This window comes from Pistacia vera, unplaced genomic scaffold, assembly GCF_008641045.1.
Source record: "Pistacia vera cultivar Batoury unplaced genomic scaffold, PisVer_v2 Contig1044, whole genome shotgun sequence".
NCBI lineage: Eukaryota > Viridiplantae > Streptophyta > Magnoliopsida > Sapindales > Anacardiaceae > Pistacia > Pistacia vera.
Window position 1 is genome coordinate 1 of NW_022195076.1, and position 21,941 is coordinate 21,941.

The window sequence follows — 21,941 nt, forward strand, 5'->3', positions numbered from 1 at the left end:
TTGGGTGAGAAAATAGTCTTTTGAAACTTTTTGGGTGATAAAGTGTCTCATTAAGGCAAAACTTGGGTAGGAAAAAGTCGTTTATTCATACAAAAATTATAGTCAATATTCTCTTTTAATGAGGAAAAAATATGCAGTTCTCATATTGGATTGAAAGCAACAATTTAGCAAATGAAAGGATTTTGATACATGTGGCAGATGCTGTTTTTCTGTCAACAGCTGAATGCAGAATTCAAGCTTCCATGAATTATAATATAAATATAATAAAATCAAGAGGATGGGTCAGAATCAGATAAGGTTGTTTAGTCACATATGCGTTCGGTAGCCCATCACCACTACAGAATATCAATTATCAAAGATGCTTTGAAAAACCCACTTCAGTTTCTTGTAACTTAACATCTACAGATAATGACATTCCCAGAACTTAAAATTTTAAAGCTACCGAAAGAAATATGATATGGCTGCTGACAGATTCTTTGTTTGGTTCCAACCATAAGGGCCATATTATCTTTAAGGCATATCAAGCAGCTCATGGATCACAATGATCCATTGGAATTATAAGGGTGTATACAAGCCAAGCCAAGTATCTGGACACTCAAGCTCGGTTTGTGATTAATAGTGTCGAGTTCGAGTTCGAGTTCAAGCCGAACTCGTTTGAGCTTGAATACTTAGGCTCGACCTCGTGCTCGAGCTCAAATGAGCTCGACCTTCGAGTTTATTGTGAGAAGGGGGCTGTTTTTCATTTTAAAAACTTGAAAATAAAAAAAGTTACAAAACTTGTAATTTGGCTCTTCGAGATGAGGCTTGCGAGCCTATTGAGCCGAGCTTCGCCCTGATCAAACTCGGCTCAACCCCTTAAACGAGCCACTCGAGCTCAAGCTCGACTCGATTGACTTCGAATCGAGTTCGAGCTTTCCAAGAGCCAAGCTCGAGTAGCTCGCGAACTGTTCGACTCGCTTCTCATTCCTTATTTGGAAATACACTAAGAAAATATTAAAAAAAAAAAATTGCAATCATTCTAACACCTCCAACAGGCTAATTACTGAACAAAAACTGGACAGCTAAGTGATAACCAGGTTGAAATTTGATTTATTGAACATGGTTCTGTTTTTTTAATGTTCTAATCAATACAAAGCTAATATATAAAACTCAACAGCTAATTAAATTCGGTTCCAATGATATTTCCCATACGCATATTCGTTCCAAAGGAAATGAACACGACCTATCAAATTTGAGCTTCTCAATGGCTAATATCTAAATCAAAGACTTTCAAAGAATCGCATGTGGTCTTCAAAAGTTTCGCCATGCCGAATTTTCGACACTGATCCATCTTCTTCAATCTGAAAGCATCAATTCAAATTCTCAGAACTTTTTATTGACATAGAAATTCTAAGGCACTACTATCTGCTGTCATTTTCTATGGTTTCTAAAATTTATGACCAATTCTGAACTTAACACGCAAAGACATCCATGGGAAACGGATAGTAGAAATGTAACAGAGCAGTCATCGAGGGAAACGATAAAAACTAAAGAGAAAAACAAGCTGAAATTAATAAGCACATAATACAGTAAATACATGTAGCAGAAACATGACAGATTTCTAGGCACCATACCCAGTACTCAGGAGGACGCATCTTGAGATTGTAAGTTGATGCCATGCTCATGCAGTAGGCACCTGCATCGTGAACAACCAGACCAGTTCCCTACAAAGCAAAACTCTTGATTAGGAAAGGAAAGAAATAATTGGTCCAACCATCCTATAAAGAGCCTAGCACATTACCTGAGATGGGGTTGGAAGTTCCCTCTCCTTCCCCAAGAAATCTGCAGATTCACAGACAGGACCCACCACGTCAAACTTGGAAGTTTCAGCATCTTGTGGTGCAGGGGAAACCAACTCAATGTGCTGCAACCAAACATGACCCGAGTCAATTGCAATCAACCAAAGCAGCAGATTGTATGGACATAAGAAATATAAAAGCAATACAAAAGGGTTCTGAAAAAAAAAAAAAAAGAACTTGCACATAACGGAATGGCTCATCCCTATGAAAACTGGAATGTTATTATTCCATAAATGACTGGCAATCAGCAGAAAAAAATGACAAATAGAATGTAAAGATTGAAGCATAGTTCGCTAAAACCTTGTTTGACTCTTAAGGCACAACTGAGTGCTTTTACATATCAAGGACATTGACTTTGACGTCATCATTTTCTCTTGTTACACATACACAGGAATAAACCTGCCTCAGAAGAAAGGCAGTCATTGAAAATAGATGACAAGTTGTCAAACCAAGAAAACATCAATAAATAAAGGACTAAGGAAACAAATGAACCAATATCGATCAATAAACTGAACAATAAACTTGGCTACATACTTGATAAGCATCATAAAGGCTAGGACGGATAAGTTCAGCCATGCTGCCATCAATCACAATAAAATTTTTTGTTCCGTTGGTTTTGACCCCAGTGACTCGGTTAACCAAGCAGCAAGTATTTGCAATAAGTGACCTCCCTGGTTCAATGATCAGATTCAGATTTCTCGATATCACCAACTCCCTTACCTATTCCAACCACCAAGAAGAAAATGAGAAAGTCATTCCTCATATTGATAAAAATTAGCATTGTAAATACATGATTATGCTTCTAACATGGCCATGAGATGAAGCTGATTACAATAAAGTAAAACCTTTGCCCTTCAAATCTTAAATTCATTCTAATGCTACAAATCAAGAAAAATATAAAAGTTGTTAAGCATAATCCCCACTTTATGGACCACTGATTAATATCTCGTGTGCCAAAGCTCAGAATGTGTAATCTTTAGAATATAAAAGTCAGTAGACTATATCAATAACTTTCTAAGCAGCTATCAGAAAACATCTAGAGACTAAATAATGTGATAGTAGCAGGAGCGCTTAATTTCGTTAGTTTGATAGTAATTCAACCATGAATGAGCTATCAGACGTGAAATAATATGAAAGATTTACGAAAGTGATACTCACGGTGTTAATGAGATCTCTGGGTTTGGGAAGGACTGCACCAGTGTGATAATAATCTATCCCTAAGCCGCCTCCAATGTTTAAGTAATCAACTTCGAACCCTTGGGCACGTATTTCATCAATATAATTAACCATAAGAACTGCAGCATCCCTGAAAATGTCCACCTGAAATTATCAAAAAAAGAACTTGCCTATGTCATTAATATCAAGGTAGACAACAAAACATACTAACAAGGGAAACAAGCACCATCTCCCCAAGTAAAAAGAGAAAGAATGCATTATAGAAATTCAAATTGTTAAAATTTGGACATTCACCCAAAAGTAAACCAGATAATTAATTTCTTATGTTTTCCAACAGTTGAATCAGTCACTTAAAATTACAAAGATTCTTAGTATAGAACGCCTGGCGTTCCTTTATTTGGTTCATGACAATGTCATCAAATATGGGTAACGGAAATTGGTAATCCTGCACAAGTATAACTCGCAAAAAAATTTATAGATTCTTCCTTTAAAAATAGGAAGTCCAACTCATTTATATAGAAAATAACATAATAAAGAGACAAACTTGGCATTTGGAGATTCTTGTAATCTGCCCAAGTATACATATCCAAAACCATATTTTAATGAATAACAAGAAGCGATTACAAGGAATCATTTTTAACTTTATTCCAAAAATATAGGAGTACAAAAGTATGACCAATAAAATCTCACGAAATATTTTTACATTATTCACAAAAATTTCTATATTGCAAAAATGTATCACGACGTGACAGATTTAAGCAAAGTATTGGAACAGACCTTAGTAATGGTTGAACCAAGATGGCAATGCGCCCCCACAAGCCTCAACTCATTAGGATGTGCCTTCACAGTATCCAAAAACCACTGCAACTTCTCATTCCTAATGCCAAATTTAGAGTTCTTGTTTCCAGTAGCAACATAAGGATGAACCTACAAAAGTATACCCACACATAATACAATTTGTGTAAATAGAGTATACAGCAAGAATCCAAATTATACTCAATTTCATCATAGTCAATTTGAATCTAGTCACATAAAAGCAAGATCTCTTTCATATACCATTAGCTCAAAACTGGGAATGCCTACACAAATTCTCAAATTCAGATATGCTAAAATTCCTTGATGTTGCATTGCATACCAACATCCCAAACCACTCGTCTAACTTAACATGACATTAAAATCAATGAACTAGGAAGACTTCTAACTAGGAAGACTTCTAAGTATTAAATTGAATTTCTAATGATGTTCTCTTTTTCTACAAAGTTACACATTGTAAGCATGTAATACATCAAAACATTCATATGTATCAACACTGAGGCAACTACAAACCTGAGGATCCACATCAGGATTTATGCGGAGCAACACATTAACCTTCTTGCCAGCAATTCTTGAAGCCGCTACAATATTCTCCAAGTCAAACTCACTATCAACGTTCACAAAAACACCCTCTTGTGCAGCCAACACCAAATCTTCCAAGAGTTTCCCATTCCCATTAAATATACACCTATCCATCCATCATCACGTTAACAACAAAACAAACAAAGCAAACCCACAAGCAAAACATCAAATTAAAAAAAAAAACATAAAAGCTAGCATATAAAAACATAACAAAGCATTACTTGGTGGGGTCAAACCCAGCTCGAAGAGCAAGCTTCAGTTCATTCCCACTCACAAGAACAGCTCCACAGCCCAACTTTCTCAAATGCTCTAAAATCTTGTAATTATTGTTAGCCTTAATGGCATAACCAATAATAGAGTTCAACCCAGAAAGAGCTTCTTTATAAGCCTCAACATTTCTAGTGATTTGTGGCTTACTGTACAAATAAAAAGGTCTTTTTTCAACGATTTCCATGACATCTTGAACTTTAACATCTTCACAGTATAGAAAGCCATCAGCTTTCTTAGTGAAACAGTGCTCAAATGGGTTCGTTTGAGTGAGGGGTTTTGTGGGGTTCTCAGACAGGACTGCTTTGAGAGTGAAGGGTTTAAGGGTTGTTCGAAGGTTGAAAGAGGATTTGAGGGGTAAAATGGGGAATTTAGGAAATGGGTTTTGGGTTAGGGTTTTGGAAAGTGAAGGTGAGGGGGAGAAAAGCTGAGTGACGGCCATTGCTGAACAAGAGGAGCCACACTGAGACCACAACACTTTGACTTCATGTATAGGGATGGCTTTTAGTCATGTGCCTATTTTGCTTCTAAATTTTATTAAAAAACTTTTTAATTAATTTTTAGGAAATCATCATATAATATATATTTAAATTAACCATCCAAGGTGTTTAGATGATATTACTCAAAAGATCTTAAGTAAATTTGACAAAATAAGGCTCTCGTACTCACAGGTCTATGAGTACTTAAATAAAATTTGTAGGTATGAGTAACCTTAATTAATACCCACACCATTTTTACCCGTACCCGGCCCTCCCGTTATTTTTGCGGACAGGTTGGGTACTGGTGATGCCTTTCTCTACCCATTCAAAAAAAAATTATGTCAATCCATACCCGTTTGACCTGTTACCCGTGGTTACCCTACCTGTACTTGCCTAGCCCNAATCAATTAATGAGCAACACCAAAATCAAGATAAAATTGAATATAGAGAATAATACTTTTATTATAAAAGACATAAGTACATCGCTTTTTTATACTGAGAATTGAGTTTGGACAATATAGACTTTATTTCATACTTTTCTTATAGTTGTTCAGTTCCTCTAGTGCATATGCATACTCTCTTTTGTTTAGGTTATAAATAACATCCATGGCAAATTCCATGATTTGTAACAGTTGGTTAATGACTTCTGCGAATTTGTCTTTTGCAGTGTGTAGATCATCCAGATTGGTCTCAACTTTTTTGAAAATCTCTTTCAATTCCGGCATTCCTTGAAAAATGTCTAAACTAATTGTAGAAATAATATACAATCAATTTTTATAAATATATGAAAACGGTAACATGAATGCGTAAATATAATTATCAGATGAACTCTCGACATATCAAATTTTTTTTTTCTTTTTAGTGGTTTTTATATTCCTGCAAATATGTATCATGGTTTGTGATTTCGTAATTTAGGATACAAAAGATGTGGAACTTTTATACCTTCTAGTTGCCTTGGTAGAGAATTATTGTTATTGAGATCGTTGCTGGTATTCGTTGCAGATTCTTCTAGTTGTGATGTTTTGTTAGCCATCTTCAAATTAAGTTTTGGAGAAGAAATGAACAATTACAATGTCTAGTATCTGAAGAAAGTTAAATGGGTGATTGATGTCAGAGCATTCTTTATAGAAGAATAGGATACGAAAAGGTGAAATATGAACATACATCTGGTAATAAATAAATGTGTCGATCGAAAAAGGGTTAATAATTGTTTGGAAAAGGTAATACGAAACGTTAGTAAACTATCTGTACAATATTAAAGAAAATGGTAATAAGTATTTTGTTAAGTGTGTGGCATATTAGTTAGGTCGTTAATAATGGTTCGGCAAGATGTTAAGTTATTATAATAAACAAAAATGTGATTTACTAATAACAAAATCTTATCGATATATTTTCAAAGGATGGACAATAAATATTTTATCAAGTATCAAAATAATATTTATAGGAGTATAGGATACAAAGGGGTGGAATATCAACAGACGTGTGGTAATGAATAAATATGTCGATCGAAAAAGTGTCAATAATAATTTGGATAAGGTGATATGAAACGTTAGTAGAGTATCTGGGGTACTATATCACTCAGACAATGTTTCAATAACATATCGGGGTTCAAAGAGTTTCCCGTGTAAATCCTCAAACATACGCACAGAATCATCGTCATTAAAACATCACAACTTCATAGCTGAATACCCATCACAATAGCGAAGCAAAGGGAACGTTTATGCACCCAACACAGCGCCTGAGGTCTTCCTGCATTCAGCAAGCATCCATGTAGAACACACTTGTGAGGTCGTTTTAAAGTTGTTGATGCAATACAAGTAACAAAAAGAGTATTACGTCAGCCAATCTCTTATTAGAATACTTTTAATGACCCAAATCATATAAATATCAAAAGACTATTCAGGAAGCACTGCAAGTGAATCTAATATAAATATTATAAACATAATTTAGCAAGTCAATTAGAAATTTAAAAATTAGATTTTAGATGATACCTCACCTAAGAAAACAAAGAACTATCACACCGGGTAAAACATAAACTTATTGAACAGTCCAACAAGGACAAACAAACTAAAGAATTGGTTTTGATGCTTGCAGTGAAAGAAAACGTTTTAGCTTCTGTAAGTTCTATGCTTTCAAAATCTGTGAATCACTCTTAGCAAACATCAATATAGGTTTAACTAGAAGCAGAGTAATTCTTTGCTCCAACTTATCCATTAAGTGCTTCGAGAAACAGGATGAAACGTCCGCATATCAAAACAAGTCATCAATAATAACAATGCTGAAGGAAAAAATATACGTACATCTGGAATGCCTTGGAGTGAATACCGCAGGCATCAGGGCCGGCAAGGGTTTGTAGTTGAGATGGGGCAGCAGCAGCAGCCTCAGAGACCACAGTTTCATGTTGGATAGTCGAGGACCCATGACAGCATCCACAGCCCTGTGTGCCACTGCACTTCCAGTACCAAAAGCCATGCCTAAAAGACAGAGAGAACAAAAGTTCAGATTGCTCCATGACTCAAATTGAATTTAATAGACATAGCAACCCTTAGAAAAATTTATATGAATAATCTAACAAAACCGATAATTTTAACATACCCGAGCTATGGTTGAGCCAATGCCTCCAAGCATCGATCCACCACCACCACACCACTTTGAGCTGGAGCAGGAGAAGGGGCATGTTGAACTGCAATAAATAAGAAATATCAGACATTAAAATCAAGTGCATACCCAATTTTAAAATATGGTAAGAAAACACGTTGAAAAATTACATTTATTTATACACTGTAAAACAAAAAAATGTTGCGGTGTTATTTGAAATATACAAAAAAGCACTGGTGGAGGGGGTGGGCTACGTCGTGGAGCCGCGCGGGGTGCAGGTTTTCTACAGAAGAAAGTAACAGAAACTAGAGCACATGCAAATACCGACAATAAACCTACGAGCTGTCTCCCACAAGAACACTAGACCCAAAGCCTTTTATGTTTGGACAAAATGGGTTTAATATACATACCAATAACTAAACCAAGAAAAAATTACAGCCACGGTATCAAATCTGGACCCAGTTACCTCAAAACAATGCGAATGTCAAAACCAAATAAAATATCCGAATCACACCCAAATACTTTATACTAACCTATAAATTACTTAGACATTAATACTACGACAAAAACTGACAATATTAAACGCTTAGCCCTTAGTTTGCAAATAATAACATCCCGATCACAAACAAATATCTAAACACTAAAAATAACAAATTTTTTATCCTAAACCCTGCAAGCAACAAAGTTCTTCATTCAAAACCGTAAAAGCTATAAACTTCGGATGGCAAGTCCTTTAGTCACTGGGTGTAGCCATAGCCAAGCGTCTCGTGTTCGATTAGCGGGGGAGGCAATTACCGGGTTTACCAAAAAAAAAAAAAAAAAAAAAAAAAAAAAAAAAAAAAAAAAAAAAAACCTATAAACTTTGCTATTGGAAACCCTAGAAGCATCCTACTTTGACATTTTAAACCCTAAAAGCAAAAAACTTATCATTCTGAACTCTAAAAGCATACACTTTATCATTCTAAACAAACTAATTAGACTTATTTCACTTTTCCCCTTTCAAAAACAAAAAAAAAAAATATTTAGGATTATCGCAGCAAACCAAATACCAAATCAAAATGAGTATAAATGAACACAAAAATCAAAATAGATCTGAACGGTCAGACTCCGGAGCTTCGTCGAGGCATGCTGTTTAATAGCGGCGGCTGAACAACGAAAGATAGAAATTTCTAGAGAAATGTGATCTGTTTATATAATTATGGCGATAATCCGGTGTGCTCAGGACCACTGGTACTAATGACGTGTCAATATTTTGCTAAAGTTGTGATTTTGAGAGAGTGCTTTGCTGAAGCGGTGTGTTCAATTTAATTTTGAAAAAAAAAAAAAAAGTATGATATTCCTTTAGAATTTAGAACTCAGACTAATCTACTTGCAAGTGCCAATGCTGAGATACTTGAATAAAATCTTATTATTAAATATATTGCATATGTTAAATTCTAATTGGTAATAAATTATAGAAATTTAGAGGAAATAATAATTGTTAAATGAACAAGAAATATTTGATTATGTATCTTATCTGAGTATATAAAAATTTAACTAGGTATCGAGGCCGCATGTTCGCGGGTATGTTTATTTAATATTTAGAATAGGTTGTAAAAATAATTTTATATATGTACAAGTTTTAGATTAAATATAACTTTTATATACATACCGAATTGTGTTAACCTAAAAATTAGTAATTGTACCTTTATAATTTTAATGTCAATAATATTATGAATATCAATTATTTGAACTTAAAATTTATATTGAGGTCATTTTCAGGTTTGATATGACTGTTTTTTTTCTTTATATATTTTTTCTGAAAATGGTTAGATTTTTGGAATGTTATGTAATGTACATATATAATTATTGTTAGTACCACAATGTGCAAAGATGAAATAATCAAATCAAAAGAACGTGTTATGATAGAGAACAATTTTCAACCAATTAATAAGCAATACCAAAATCAAGATAAAGAATATAAGAACAATTTTTAATACGGGTTCTTAGACAGTACTGCCTAAAGAGTGAAGGGTTTAGGGGTTGTTCAAAGGTTGAACGAGGATTTGAGGGGTAGAATGGGGAATTTAGTAAATGGATTTTGGGTTAAGGTTTTGGAAAGTGAAGGTGAGTGGGAGAAAAGCTGAGTGACGGCCATTGTTGAACAAGAGGAGTGATTCAAGTGAAGAGATGAAATGAAGAAGTGATTCAAATGAAGAGATGGAAGAGAGAAAAATGGGTTAGGCCCAACAAAGAATGAAAAAATTGGGGAAAACGGTAAAGAAAGTCAATTTAAGGGCTTGAAAACCGTGTAAGAATTCACCCGGTTTTGCCCCATAACTGATTGAACCGATGGGTTGCTACAATGACCCTAATCCAACTGTGGATCATGCCGGGTGAATGCATATCCCCGATTTATAGGCCAACCCATCCCAACTCAATGGCCGGTTCCTGATCGAACTGGTTAAATTTGCCGGGTTTTTAAACATTGGATATTACCATTAACCTAACGCCTAACCACTGTTTTAAATCCCGGACCGGAGGACAACCTGCTCTACTGCCCGGTCACGGTTCAACCGGTTGGACCGGTGATGTCATCACACAGCATGATGATGTCAACACATTTAAAAAAAACCTATTTAAATCGATAATTTGTGTAAAAAAACCTGTTTATATTAATTAAAATATTTTAGAATGGAGAATTACGATACGAATTCAATTGATGCGGTACTCTACGTCTCGGGTGCAAGATTGATTAAATCGGGAGTTCTCAGTACAAACATAAGAGGTTTATATTAATTACACTCGTTTTCTTCTATTCTCAACTTTAGTTTTTCTTTCATTTTTGGCTTTTTGCTAAACGATGGAAAAAGAAACCAAGACCTTGATTCTTTTTCGGTAACTTAGAAATCAGAAGTACTTTTATTTTCAGTCCAATTGTTTCATACTTGTTTTGTTTCTTGAACTAGATAATCTTTGTGACGTTTGTGACCGGAGGTGGGGCTATAAAGAAAAGAGATTCTAGCGTTGACTTGGACTTGGATTGCTATTTCGAAGGAGGGGAGGTTTTGAGAACAAATGAAAATATAATTGATGGTGGTGATATGCCATCCATTTATCAATGTGCAAGATTTGGAAATTTCAGTTACCGATTCAAAAACTTGTGTCCTGGAAACTATTTGGTCGATCTTCATTTTGCCGAAATTGTCAACACAAATGGTCTTAAAGGAATGAGGGTCTTTGATGTCTTTATGCGATAAAAAAAAATAAAAAATAAAACCATTGGATTCTAAAATACATCTCACCACCACTAAATCAAAATCCCCAATTCCCTTTCAAATAACAAACCATAACCACCACCTTTGTCTATCCTCTTCCACCACCACTCACAAGTTCACAACCCCATTGCCAATCTCAACCATCTTCTATCCTCTTCCACTTCCACCACCACTCTTAGCTAAAATCCCCATTTCCCTCACAGCGAAATGCGAAGAAAGAGGATAAAACCACTCTCAACCTCTGTCGTCTCCTCCCTTCCCAATCAGTCGCACCACCATCCTCTTCCTTCACAGCAAATGATGCCACTGTCCACTCCCTTTCACTGTGAGTGACGCTATCATTCTCTTCCCTTACTGTGAGCAATGTCGTTGTCCTCTCCCCTTGCAGTGAACAACGTCGTCGTACTCTACCCTCACTATGAGCGACGCCACAACACTATCGCCCTCTACCCTTCCTTAGCTCAATTTCTAGCGAGGGAGGAAAACGTTGTTGATTTTTGGCGAGAGAGTTTAGTTGCGATTTGGTGAATGCCGAATGGTTGCGATTTTAAACTTTGGGAATGGAGTTGATTGCGATTTGAGTGGGATTTCAGAGAAAAATTTTTGAAGAGAAGTTGAGAAATCTGTGAAATTTTAGTAGAGAAACAGAGAAAGAGAAGAAGCTAAGAAACAGAGAAAGAGAAGAAGCTAAGAAACAGAGAAAGGAAATCAATGGAATGGGCTACGCAATAGCGCGTTTGCGTAGGTTAGGGGTTTTTGAAATCAGACCGATTTATCCATTGACTTTATCCAAGTTTTGATCGAGTTAAAACGATTTAATGCATAATAACAGGTTTAATGTTGACTCGAACCAAACACATGACCGGTTCCCGGTCCAACCGATTGGACCGGCCAATCCGGTCCGGTTTTTAAAACAGTGCACCTAACAAGCTATTTACTCTTCCATGTGCACTCCCATTTAATCGATTTTTTAAATAAAATAATTTGTACAACTTCCAAAGATGAATACTTAAAAAAACCCAGACTCATTTTCCTTTCTGCTTGCAGCAAATATGTTTTCCACTTTGATCATACAACACAACAATTCCAGCCCTTTCAGATTTTGCCACATCAAGAAAATGCATAGACTACTAATAAGCCACAAGCAGTAATCAATTGAATCTTTTATCCAAGCACCATTAATATTTAAAAGTACCAATGTTTCAATAACAATATCGGGGTTCAAAGAGTTTCCCGTGTAAATCCTCAACTACATACGCACAGAATCATCGTCATTAAAACATCACAACTTCATAGCTGAATACCCATCAAATAGCGAAGCAAAGGGAACGTTTATGCACCCAACACAGCGCCTGAGGTCTTCCTGCATTCAGCAAGCATATCCATGTAGAACTGACACTTGCTGAGGTCGTTTCCAAAGTTGTTGATGCACTACAAGTAACAAAAAGAGTATTACGTCAGCCAATCTCTTATTAGAATATTTTTAATGACCCAAATCATATAAATATCAAAAGACTATTCAGGAAGCACTGCAAGTGAATCTAATATAAATTATTATAAACATAATTTAGCAAGTCAATTATAGAAATTTAAAAATTAGATTTTAGATGATATCTCACATAAGAAAACAAAGAACTATCACACCGGTTAAAACATAAACTTATTGACAGTACCAACAAGGACAAACAAACTAAAGAATTGGTTTTGATGCTTCCAGTGAAAGAAAACGTTTTAGCTTCTGTAAGTTCTATGCTTTCAAAATCTGTGAATACACATTTAGCAAACATCAATATATTGGTTTAACTAGAAGCAGAGTAATTCTTTTGCTTCTAACTTATCCATTAAGTTCTTCTAGGAAACAGGATGAAACCGTCCGCATATCAAAGCAAGTCTATCAATAATAACAATTAGCTGAAGGAAAAAAATATACGTACATCTTGGAATGCCTTGGAGTGAATACCGCAGGCATCAGGGCCGGCAAGGCTGTTTGTAGTTGGAGATGGGGCAGCAGCAGCAGCCTCAGAGACCACAGTTTCATGTTGGATAGTTCGAGGACCCATGACAGCATCCACAGCCCTGTGTGCCACTGCACTTCCAGTACCAAAAGCCATGCCTAAAAGACAGAGAGAACAAAAGTTCAGATTTGCTCCATGACTCAAATTTGAATTTAATAGACATAGCAACCCTTAGAAAAATTTATATGTAATAAATCTAACAAAACCGATAATCTTAACATACCCTGAGCTATGGTTGAGCCAATGCCTCCAAGCATCGATCCACCACCACCACCACCACTTTGAGCTGGAGCAGGAGAAGGGGCATGTTGAACTGCATAAAATAAGAAATATCAGACATTAAAATCAAGTGCATACCCAATTTTAAAATATGGTAAGAAAAAACACGTTGAAAAATTACATTTATTTATACACTGTAAAACAAAAACAATATGTTGCGTGTTTATTTGAAATATACAAAAAAGCACCTGGTGGAGGGGGTGGGCTACGTCGTGGAGCAGCGCGGGGTGCAGGTCTTCCTACAGAAGAAAGTAAAATCACCATTAGAATCAATAAAGAATATCCCGTCACAGCAGTAGACACATACAACCTGAGCGTCTCCACAAGAACACTAGACCCCAAAGCCTTTTTATAGTTTGGACAAAATGGGTTTAATATACATACCAATAACCTAAACCAAGAAAAATTTACAGCCACGGTATCAAATCTTGGACCCAGTTACCTCAAATTCAATGCAGAATGCAAAACCAAATAAATATCCGAATCACACCCAAAACTTCTATACTAACCTATAAATATCTTAGACATTAATCATACGACAAAAACTGACAATATTAAACGTTAGCCTATAGTTTTGCAAATAATTAACATCCCGATCACAAACAAATATCAAACACTAAAAATAACAAATTTTTCTATCCTAAACCCTGCAAGCACAAAGTTCTTCATTCAAAACCGTAAAAGCTATAACTTCGGATGGCAAGTCCTTTAGTCACTGGTGTTAGCCATAGCCAAGCGTCTCGTGTTCGATTAGCGGGGGAGGCAATTACCGGGTTTACCAAAAAAAAAAAAAAAAAAAAAAAAAAAAAAAAAAAAAAAAAACCTATAAACTTTGCTATTGGAAACCCTAGAAGCATCCTACTTTGACATTTTAAACCCTAAAAGCAAAAAACTTTCATTCTGAACTCTAAAAGCAACTCACTTTATCATTCTAAACAAACTAATTAGACTTATTTCACTTTTTCCTTTCAAAAACAAAAAAAAAAAATATTTCAGGATTATTTCGCAGCAAACCAAAATACCAAATCAAAATGGTATAAATGAACAAAAAAATCAATAGATCTGAACGGTCACTGACCTCCGGAGCTTCGTAGGCATGCTGTTTATAGCGGCGGCGGCTGAACACGAAAGATAGAAATTTCTAGAGAAATTGTGATCTGTTTATATAATTAGGCGATAATCCGGTGTGTCAGGACCACTGGTACTAATGACGTGTCAATATTTTTTGCTAAAGTTGTGATTTTGAGAGATGATGCTTTGCGAAGCGTGTGATTTTCAATTAATTTTGAAAAAAAAAAAAAAAAGTATGATATTCTTTAGAATTTAGAACTCATGACTAATCACTGCAAGTGCTAATGGAATACTGAATAAAATCTTATTATTAAATATATGCATATGTTAAATTCAATTGGTAATAAATTATATGAAATTTAGAGAAAATAATAATTGTAAAATGAACAAGAAATTTGATTATGTATCTTATCTGAGTATATAAAAATTTAACTAGGTATCGGCCGCATGTTGCGCGGGGATGTTATTTTAATATTTTTAGAATAGGTTGTAAAAATAATTTTTATATATGTACCAGTGTTAGATTAAATATAACTTTATATACATACAGAATGTGTGTAACATAAAATTAGTAATTGTACCTTTATAATTATTAATGTCAATAATATTATGAATATCAATTATTTGAACTTAAAATTTATATTGAGTTCATTTTCAGGTTTGTATTGACTGTTTTTTTTCTTTATATATTTCTTGAAAATGGTTAGATTTTGGAATGTCTATGAATGTACATATATAATTATTGTTGTACTATCCAATGTGCAAAGATGAAATAATCAAATCAAAATAAGAACGTGTATGATAGAGAACAATTTTCAACCAATTAATAAGCAATACCAAAATCAAGATAAAATTGAATATAGAACAATTTTTAATCATTAATGAGCAACACCAAAATCAAGATAAAATTGAATATAGAGAATAATACTTTTATTATAAAGACACTAAGTACATCGCTTTTTTATACTGAGAATTGAGTTTGGACAATATAGACTTTATTTCATACTTTTCTTATAGTTGTTCAGTTCCTCTAGTGCATATGCATACTCCTTTTGTTTAGGTTATAAATAACATCCATAGCAGATTCCATGATTTGTAACAGTTGGTTAATGACTTCTGCGAATTGTCTTTGCAGTATGTAGATCATCTTGATTGGTCTCAACTTTTTTGAAAATCTCTTTCAATTCCGGCATTCCTTGAAAAATGTCTAAAAAATTGTGAGAAATATATACAATCATTTTTATATATATGAAACGGTAACATGAATGCGTAAATTAATTATCAGATTAACTCTGACATATCAATTTTTTTTTCTTTTTAGTGGTTTTTATATTCCTGCAAAATGTATCATGGTTTGTGATTTCGTAATTTAGGATACAAAAGATGTGGAACTTTATACCTTCTAGTTGCCTTGGTAGAGATTATTGTTATTGAGATCGTTGCTGGTATTCGTTGCAGATTCTTCTAGTTGTGATGTTTTGTTAGCCATCTTCAAATTAAGTTTGGAGAAGAAATGAACAATACAATGCTAGTATCTGAAGAAAGTTAAATGGGTGATTGATGTCAGAGCATTCTATAGAAGAATAGGATACGAAAAGGGGAAATATGAACATACATCTGGTAATAATAAATGTGTCGATCGAAAAAGGGTTAATAATTGTTTGGAAGGTAATACGAAACGTTAGTAAACTATCTGTACAATATTAAAGGAAATGGTAATAAGTATTTTGTTAAGTGTGTGGCATATTAGTTAGGTCGGTAATAATGGTTCGCAAGATGTTAAGTTATATATAAAAACAAAAATGTGATTTACTAATAACAAATCTTATCGTATTTTCAAAGGATGGACAATAATATTTTATCAGTCTAAAATAATATTTATAGGAGTATAGGATACAAAGGGGTGGAATATCAACCGAGTGTGGTAATGAATAAATAGCGATCGAAAAAGTGTCAATAATAATGGGTAAGGTGATATGAACGTTAGTAGAGTATCTGGGGTACATATCACTCAGTATGAAAGTTTCTCTGGGAAAATTTACAAACTTCTAACAACAAAGATAGACACGTTGATTGAAAGAAATGTTGACAACTGTAGCAAAACTGTTTGTGGTGCATTAAAGGAGAAGTCATAAATAGTTAACAATGGTTCGGCAAGCAGGTTTCCAAATATGTTGTGGTTCGGTGTAGAATCATTCTAATGAATAATGGAAGGGAATTTATTTTTATTGTTGAAACAGTATTTAGATGTTGTGTTGCGAACATTTTTATTATTTGAAATTGTCATATCATTGGTATTTAATATTTTTTTAACTATGTTTACGTGTACTAAATATTGTAATCTTGTGATGAATTTCTTTATAAGTTATTAATATTGGATCAATCGTTGATAATCGAATGAATTTTTAACTTTATTTTCAGATTAAACTAAAAAGCATTTGAAATTGTACAGTGCTAGAAATTACATACGAAAATACTAAAAATTAAATTTATACAGACTATTGGTAATCCACGTTAAACTATGACATGTGATATTTTCTGGTGACGTTGATCTGTCCCAATGGATACGATTTTGATTATCCTTGTTGCAAGTCCACAATATTCGTCTCTTAATGAGAATTGTTGCAGTCGGAGTAAGGGACTTGAATTCTTTTCTGCAATATTCCAGTTTGTAGAAATGATTAGGTAGTTTTACTAATTTCATCAGAATTTGTGTACCTCTTTGTCATGTACAGTAAGCAGAGCAACGGCAGTGTGATACATTGCTTGCATGTTATATTTTTGGCAAACTACAATCAACAGTTTCAATCCCATATATGTGTCATGTTTGATGAAGAACAAATGTGTTCTAGCAGTAGCAAAGCTTGTTATTCTACTTCTGCAAGTGTCTTCAAAATTGAAAGTCCACTGTCATTATTGTTGGTAGTTTGTGTTGTTGTTCGAAATGTCCATTGTCGTAATATTTGTTTATGTTTGCTCGTTTGTTAGATATTTGCACCTGTAAATTGTACGGTAAGTAATGGTTTGAAGCATAAGATTCATAATAGTTAAAAAAAAAAAAATTCACAGTTGGGAATGATAATACAATTACCTTATGATTCAGCAGTTAAGAATAAATAAGTGTACCAAATATAAATCACTTAAATATGGATCCTAAAATGCATTTTGTTTTTTGTTTATTAGAAAACTTTAACAGCTAAAGATGCAGATAGTTCGGCAAAGTCATTTCTATGGTTAATCGTTATTGTTATAAGACTGATGTAGAACAAAGTACTATCTTATGTTATTAGTTGTATTTAACCATTTTGTATAATATCATTTTCTGTGCGAGTAAGAAAACAATGAAAAAATTATATTAATGAGATACAATGGTTTTAGCAAAACTTAAGTTAACTGTATTACTTGTAAAGTGGTGTGATCTTTGTCGGTTGCTTCACAATGATTCGTTGTAGAATTTCTGACGATAATTGTAACAAACATGTGGGTTGTTTCTTGTGTAATTTGAAAGGAATCATGATGTCTGGTGGTGGGTTTGGATGTAAGCATATGGAAATTAGTTGTTGATATGGTATCTGCGATTTATATGTTGTGTGTAGGTAGCCAACAATTTTTTTTTTTTTTTCCCTTTTTTTGGTTTCAACTGCTTAGATAATTTTCGGTTTGTTATTAATAGGAGTCAGCGTTCTTATCCGAATCTGGTCTTTAATAGTTTTGTAAAATAATTGTTGATTTAAATGTAAACGGTTTGCATTCATGTTAATTCTATATAGGTATATTAAATATTTATATATTTGATTAGTACACACATGGTACAACACGAGATATCATCAAAAAGTATAATGAGAAGGGTATTGATGTTATTGATAGATGGTTCTGTTTAATTGGAATACAAAGAAACAGATGGAACATGAATAAAGATATTAAATGAATAAACATGGTGTTTAAGAAGATAAGACCTAAATAGCATGAGTTTAATAGAAAAGATGAGAAGAATAAATTGGAAAAATAACATCAATTGTATGATTAGACCACATAATATTCAGGTAGTCTTCTCAACTTGAATGAGCGATTTAAGCTGTATCACTTTAACGTTATGTTAATATTTATTTAAAATTTAAAAGTATTTATTTGTATTGAGAATACAAAGCTGCTTTAGGAAAATCATAAATGTCTGGTAATAAGTAAACACATTGATTGAAAAACGTTAATAACTTTTTGGATAGAGGATATGAAACGGTAGTAAACGTAATAAATACTTTGTTAAGCATTCAAGTAAGAACGTCATGATGATATTAAATATTGCCTGGATTGTGAATAATGGTTTAGGGTTTATGTGGTGTTATCACAAAACAGAATCAAATTTAATTTGGTGATAAAAAAAAAAAATGATTTACCTTAACGTGTTAATTATACAAGTTTTAGAGTAAAAATAACTTGTATATGTGTACAGAGTTTGTGTAACATAAAATTAATAATTTAAATTAACTTATAACATCGGTTAATATATGAAGATTATTATTTGAATTTAAAATTAATTGAGTCATTTTCACGTTTGAGATTGACTGATGGCGTGCTGTCGTAGGCACCCAGAATTAAAACCTAAAAATACAAGTAGTAGTGTAAGTCAGGGTCGATCCCACGAAGAGTGTCTAGCCGAATTTGGATATGTGAACAAAGCTGGGGGGTTTTGTGTAAAACAGAAAACAATCTCAGCAAAAACAAAAACAATAATTCGAATTCAATTAAATAACGAAATTGGTCTCCGTCAACATCCACCATCGGATCTTACACTGATCATTGACGCGAAGATAATCAATTCACACTTGAATATTCACCGTTGGAACTATTCTATCTCTCCTTAATTGTAATTAATCAGGAAACAAGCGATCCTAATTAATCTTACCCTAAACAACCCTAGACAAGCGCTCAAGATTTAATCTAGTGGCAGCCTTAAGAATTAGAGAGATCGATGAAGCTAAACAACACAAAACAAAGCGGTTGTATTTAATTAGTTGAATGTTCTTCGTAAGGTTATTAATTCGACGCAGCAAATACTAACCCTAATTGCTTCGCAAGGTGGAGGGATCAAACAATTACGGATTTGATATCTAACTTAGCAGTAGATTGCGACAATTAATAAACTAGTAGGCTCCCTAGTAATTAAATGAAACAATCATAAAATTAGGCATAGAAAAACATCCAATACTCAAAACGAAAATTGAACACAAAGAAATTATATTAGATCACAGTTTATCGATTCCGAGGCTTCCGTTTACTTCGACCAAGTTATCAAAATCAGCCTCTCATGGCCATCACCGAATTACGAGGAAAAGTTCAGAGAAAACCAGAGAGAGGCGTGTGTCACCCAAAAAAACTAATCTGATCTCCCTCCCAAAAATTAATTCAAGTGTTTGAATCCAACTCAATCTCCTAAAACAAATTATCCTAATCTAATCTGATTTCATTAATTGAAAATACAATAAAGTCTTAAAAATAAAAATAGGAAAGTGATGTGTCCAGCTGTAACTCGTGTGCCAAATGTCTTCAAATCTTCCAATAAAACTGCCTCTTGGACTTGCATTACAAGGCAGAATGTTCCAGAACATCGGCAGTGCAGATGCGTCAACTTCAAGCCCAATTACAACCTTGATGCAGCAATATCTCTCCAAATTCAAAACATAAAAGTTGTAGATATATTTCTTAGCGTTCTACAGCATTTTGAATCATCTCAATCGGAGCTCAGATGAGAGAGTTATGCCCAAAATACGAAACAACGTCAAAACTGTCCGAATTCACTTAATTAGTTCCGTTTTGCAATTAACGCTCCCATTTGCTTCCTAAGTCAAAATAGATAAAAAATCAGTACATTTAGGCAACAAAATACATATAAAAGACTAAATATTAAGGGGGTTAAATATGACATTTTGCATTCCCATCAACTGATAAATTTTTTTCTTACAGTATAGGATTCTTTGCAGTCAAGATGATTTATCTATCTAATGTACTTATATACTTATTATTAGTACTCATCCAATGTGCGAAGATGGAAGAATTAAATAAAAAATAAGGTGTTATCGTGGAGCACAATTTTCAATCAATTAATGAGTACACTAAAATCAAGATAAAATTGAGTATAGAGAATAAAACTTTTATTATAAAAGAAATAAGCACATTGTTTTTTCATACCGTGAAATGGGTTTGGACGATATAGTCTTTGTTTTCTATTTTTCTTATAGTTATTCAGTTCCTTTAGTAAGTATGCATATTCTCTTTTGTTTAGGTTATAAATAATATCCATGGCAGATTTCATGATTTATAACATCTGATCAATGACTTCTCTGAATTTGTCTTGTGCAATATGTAGATCATCCAGATTGTTCTCAACTTTATTGAAACTCTCATTCAATTCCAGCATTCCCTGAAAAATGTCTAAAGCAATTGCAAAAACAATATACAATCAAATTTTATAAACATGTATCATTGTTTTGTTTGCAATTTTGTAATGTAGGATACAAAAGATTTGCAATATTTATACCTTCTGATTGTTTCGATGGATAACTACTGTCATTGAGATTTTTGCTAGAATTCGTTGCAGATTCTTTTGGTTGTGATGTTTTGTCAGCCATTTTCGAATTAAGTTTTGGAGAAGAAATGAACAGTTAAAGTGTATAGTATCTGAAGAATGTCAAATGGGTGATTGATGTCAGAGCAATATTTATAGGAGAATAGGATATGAAAAGGTGGAATATGAGCAAATAACTTGTAGTAAATAAACGTGTGAATTGAAAAAGTGTTAATAATTATTTGGATAAGATAAGAGAAACGTTAGTAGACTATCCGTACAATATTAAAGAAAATCGTAATAAATATTTTGTTAAGTGTGCAGAATATTTGTTAGGTAGTTAATAATGGTTCGGCAAGATGTTGAGTTATTATGATAAACAAACAATGTGATCTAAGTCAGAGATGATATGACGATGTCACAATATATTTATTAATTTTTTAATTGTGCTTCGGTAATATGGTTATTAAACATGCATATAGTTCGATTTTGATTTTGTTTGATTGATAATGGTACAAAAGTTTTTAGATTATAATGGTACAAAATTTTTAAGCGTGTAATAGAAATGGTAATTTCTAGTTTTTTTTTTTTTTTTAATTACGATTATAATATAATTAGATTAATGTTTATTATTAATAGGAGTCAGTATTGTTATCTGAATTTGGTTTTGAGAATACCAAAGGTTCTTTGGGAAAAGAAATAATTGTCTAGGAATAAGAAAACAAGTTGCTCGAAGAAACGTTAATAAGTTCTTGTATAAGAGGAAGATTATAATATATTTAGATTGATGTTTATTATTAATAGGAGTTAGTATTTTTATCTGAATCTGGTTTTCAGAATACCAAAGGTTCTTTGGCAAAACAAAAAAATGTCTAGGAATAAGAAAACATGTTGATCGAAGAAACGTTAATAAGTTCTTGTATAAGAGAATCGAAACGGTAACAAACATAATAATTATTTTGTTAAGTATTCAAGTTAGAAATGTAATGATTATATTATAATAT

The 21,941-nt window shown here is 33.4% G+C and overlaps 2 protein-coding genes and 1 pseudogene across 2 annotated transcripts; all 3 read right to left on the bottom strand.

Annotated features, from left to right (window-relative positions):
- Positions 1-1,062: 1,062 nt before the first annotated feature.
- On the bottom strand, positions 1,063-5,172 carry LOC116126969 (diaminopimelate decarboxylase 2, chloroplastic-like). Its single transcript, XM_031412639.1, has 8 exons — positions 4,631-5,172; positions 4,341-4,515; positions 3,792-3,941; positions 2,997-3,158; positions 2,373-2,558; positions 1,781-1,903; positions 1,614-1,703; positions 1,063-1,340 (listed from the first exon to the last, which is right to left on the bottom strand). Exons 1-8 carry the CDS (start codon positions 5,116-5,118, stop codon positions 1,260-1,262), a joined length of 1,455 nt encoding a protein of 484 aa, XP_031268499.1. The 5' UTR covers positions 5,119-5,172; the 3' UTR covers positions 1,063-1,259.
- A 1,701-nt stretch (positions 5,173-6,873) lies between these two features.
- LOC116126933 lies at positions 6,874-9,008 on the bottom strand (annotated as a pseudogene).
- A 3,130-nt stretch (positions 9,009-12,138) lies between these two features.
- LOC116126987 lies at positions 12,139-14,434 on the bottom strand. The gene is made up of 5 exons (XM_031412655.1): positions 14,383-14,434; positions 13,493-13,543; positions 13,249-13,338; positions 12,945-13,123; positions 12,139-12,441 (listed from the first exon to the last, which is right to left on the bottom strand). The coding sequence occupies exons 3-5, from the start codon at positions 13,280-13,282 to the stop codon at positions 12,343-12,345; spliced, it is 312 nt and encodes a 103-aa protein (XP_031268515.1). The 5' UTR covers positions 13,283-13,338; positions 13,493-13,543; positions 14,383-14,434; the 3' UTR covers positions 12,139-12,342.
- Positions 14,435-21,941: the final 7,507 nt, after the last annotated feature.

Bases quoted from the DNA above. Each gene is read 5' to 3' on its own strand.
- LOC116126987 (XM_031412655.1), bottom strand. From the start codon at position 13,282: ATGCTTGGAGGCATTGGCTCAACCATAGCTCAGG. The intron at 13,124-13,248 runs GTATGTTAAGAT...TCTGTCTTTTAG, and splicing joins TGGCTCAACCATAGCTCAGG to GCATGGCTTTTGGTACTGGA. The intron at 12,442-12,944 runs GTACGTATATTT...TGTTACTTGTAG, and splicing joins ACTCCAAGGCATTCCAAGAT to TGCATCAACAACTTTGGAAA.
- LOC116126969 (XM_031412639.1), bottom strand. From the start codon at position 5,118: ATGGCCGTCACTCAGCTTTTCTCCCCCTCACCTTCACTTTCCAAAACC. The intron at 2,559-2,996 runs GTGAGTATCACT...TGGTTGGAATAG, and splicing joins CCAGAGATCTCATTAACACC to GTAAGGGAGTTGGTGATATC. The intron at 1,904-2,372 runs GTATGTAGCCAA...GTTTGGTTGCAG, and splicing joins GCCTTTATGATGCTTATCAA to CACATTGAGTTGGTTTCCCC.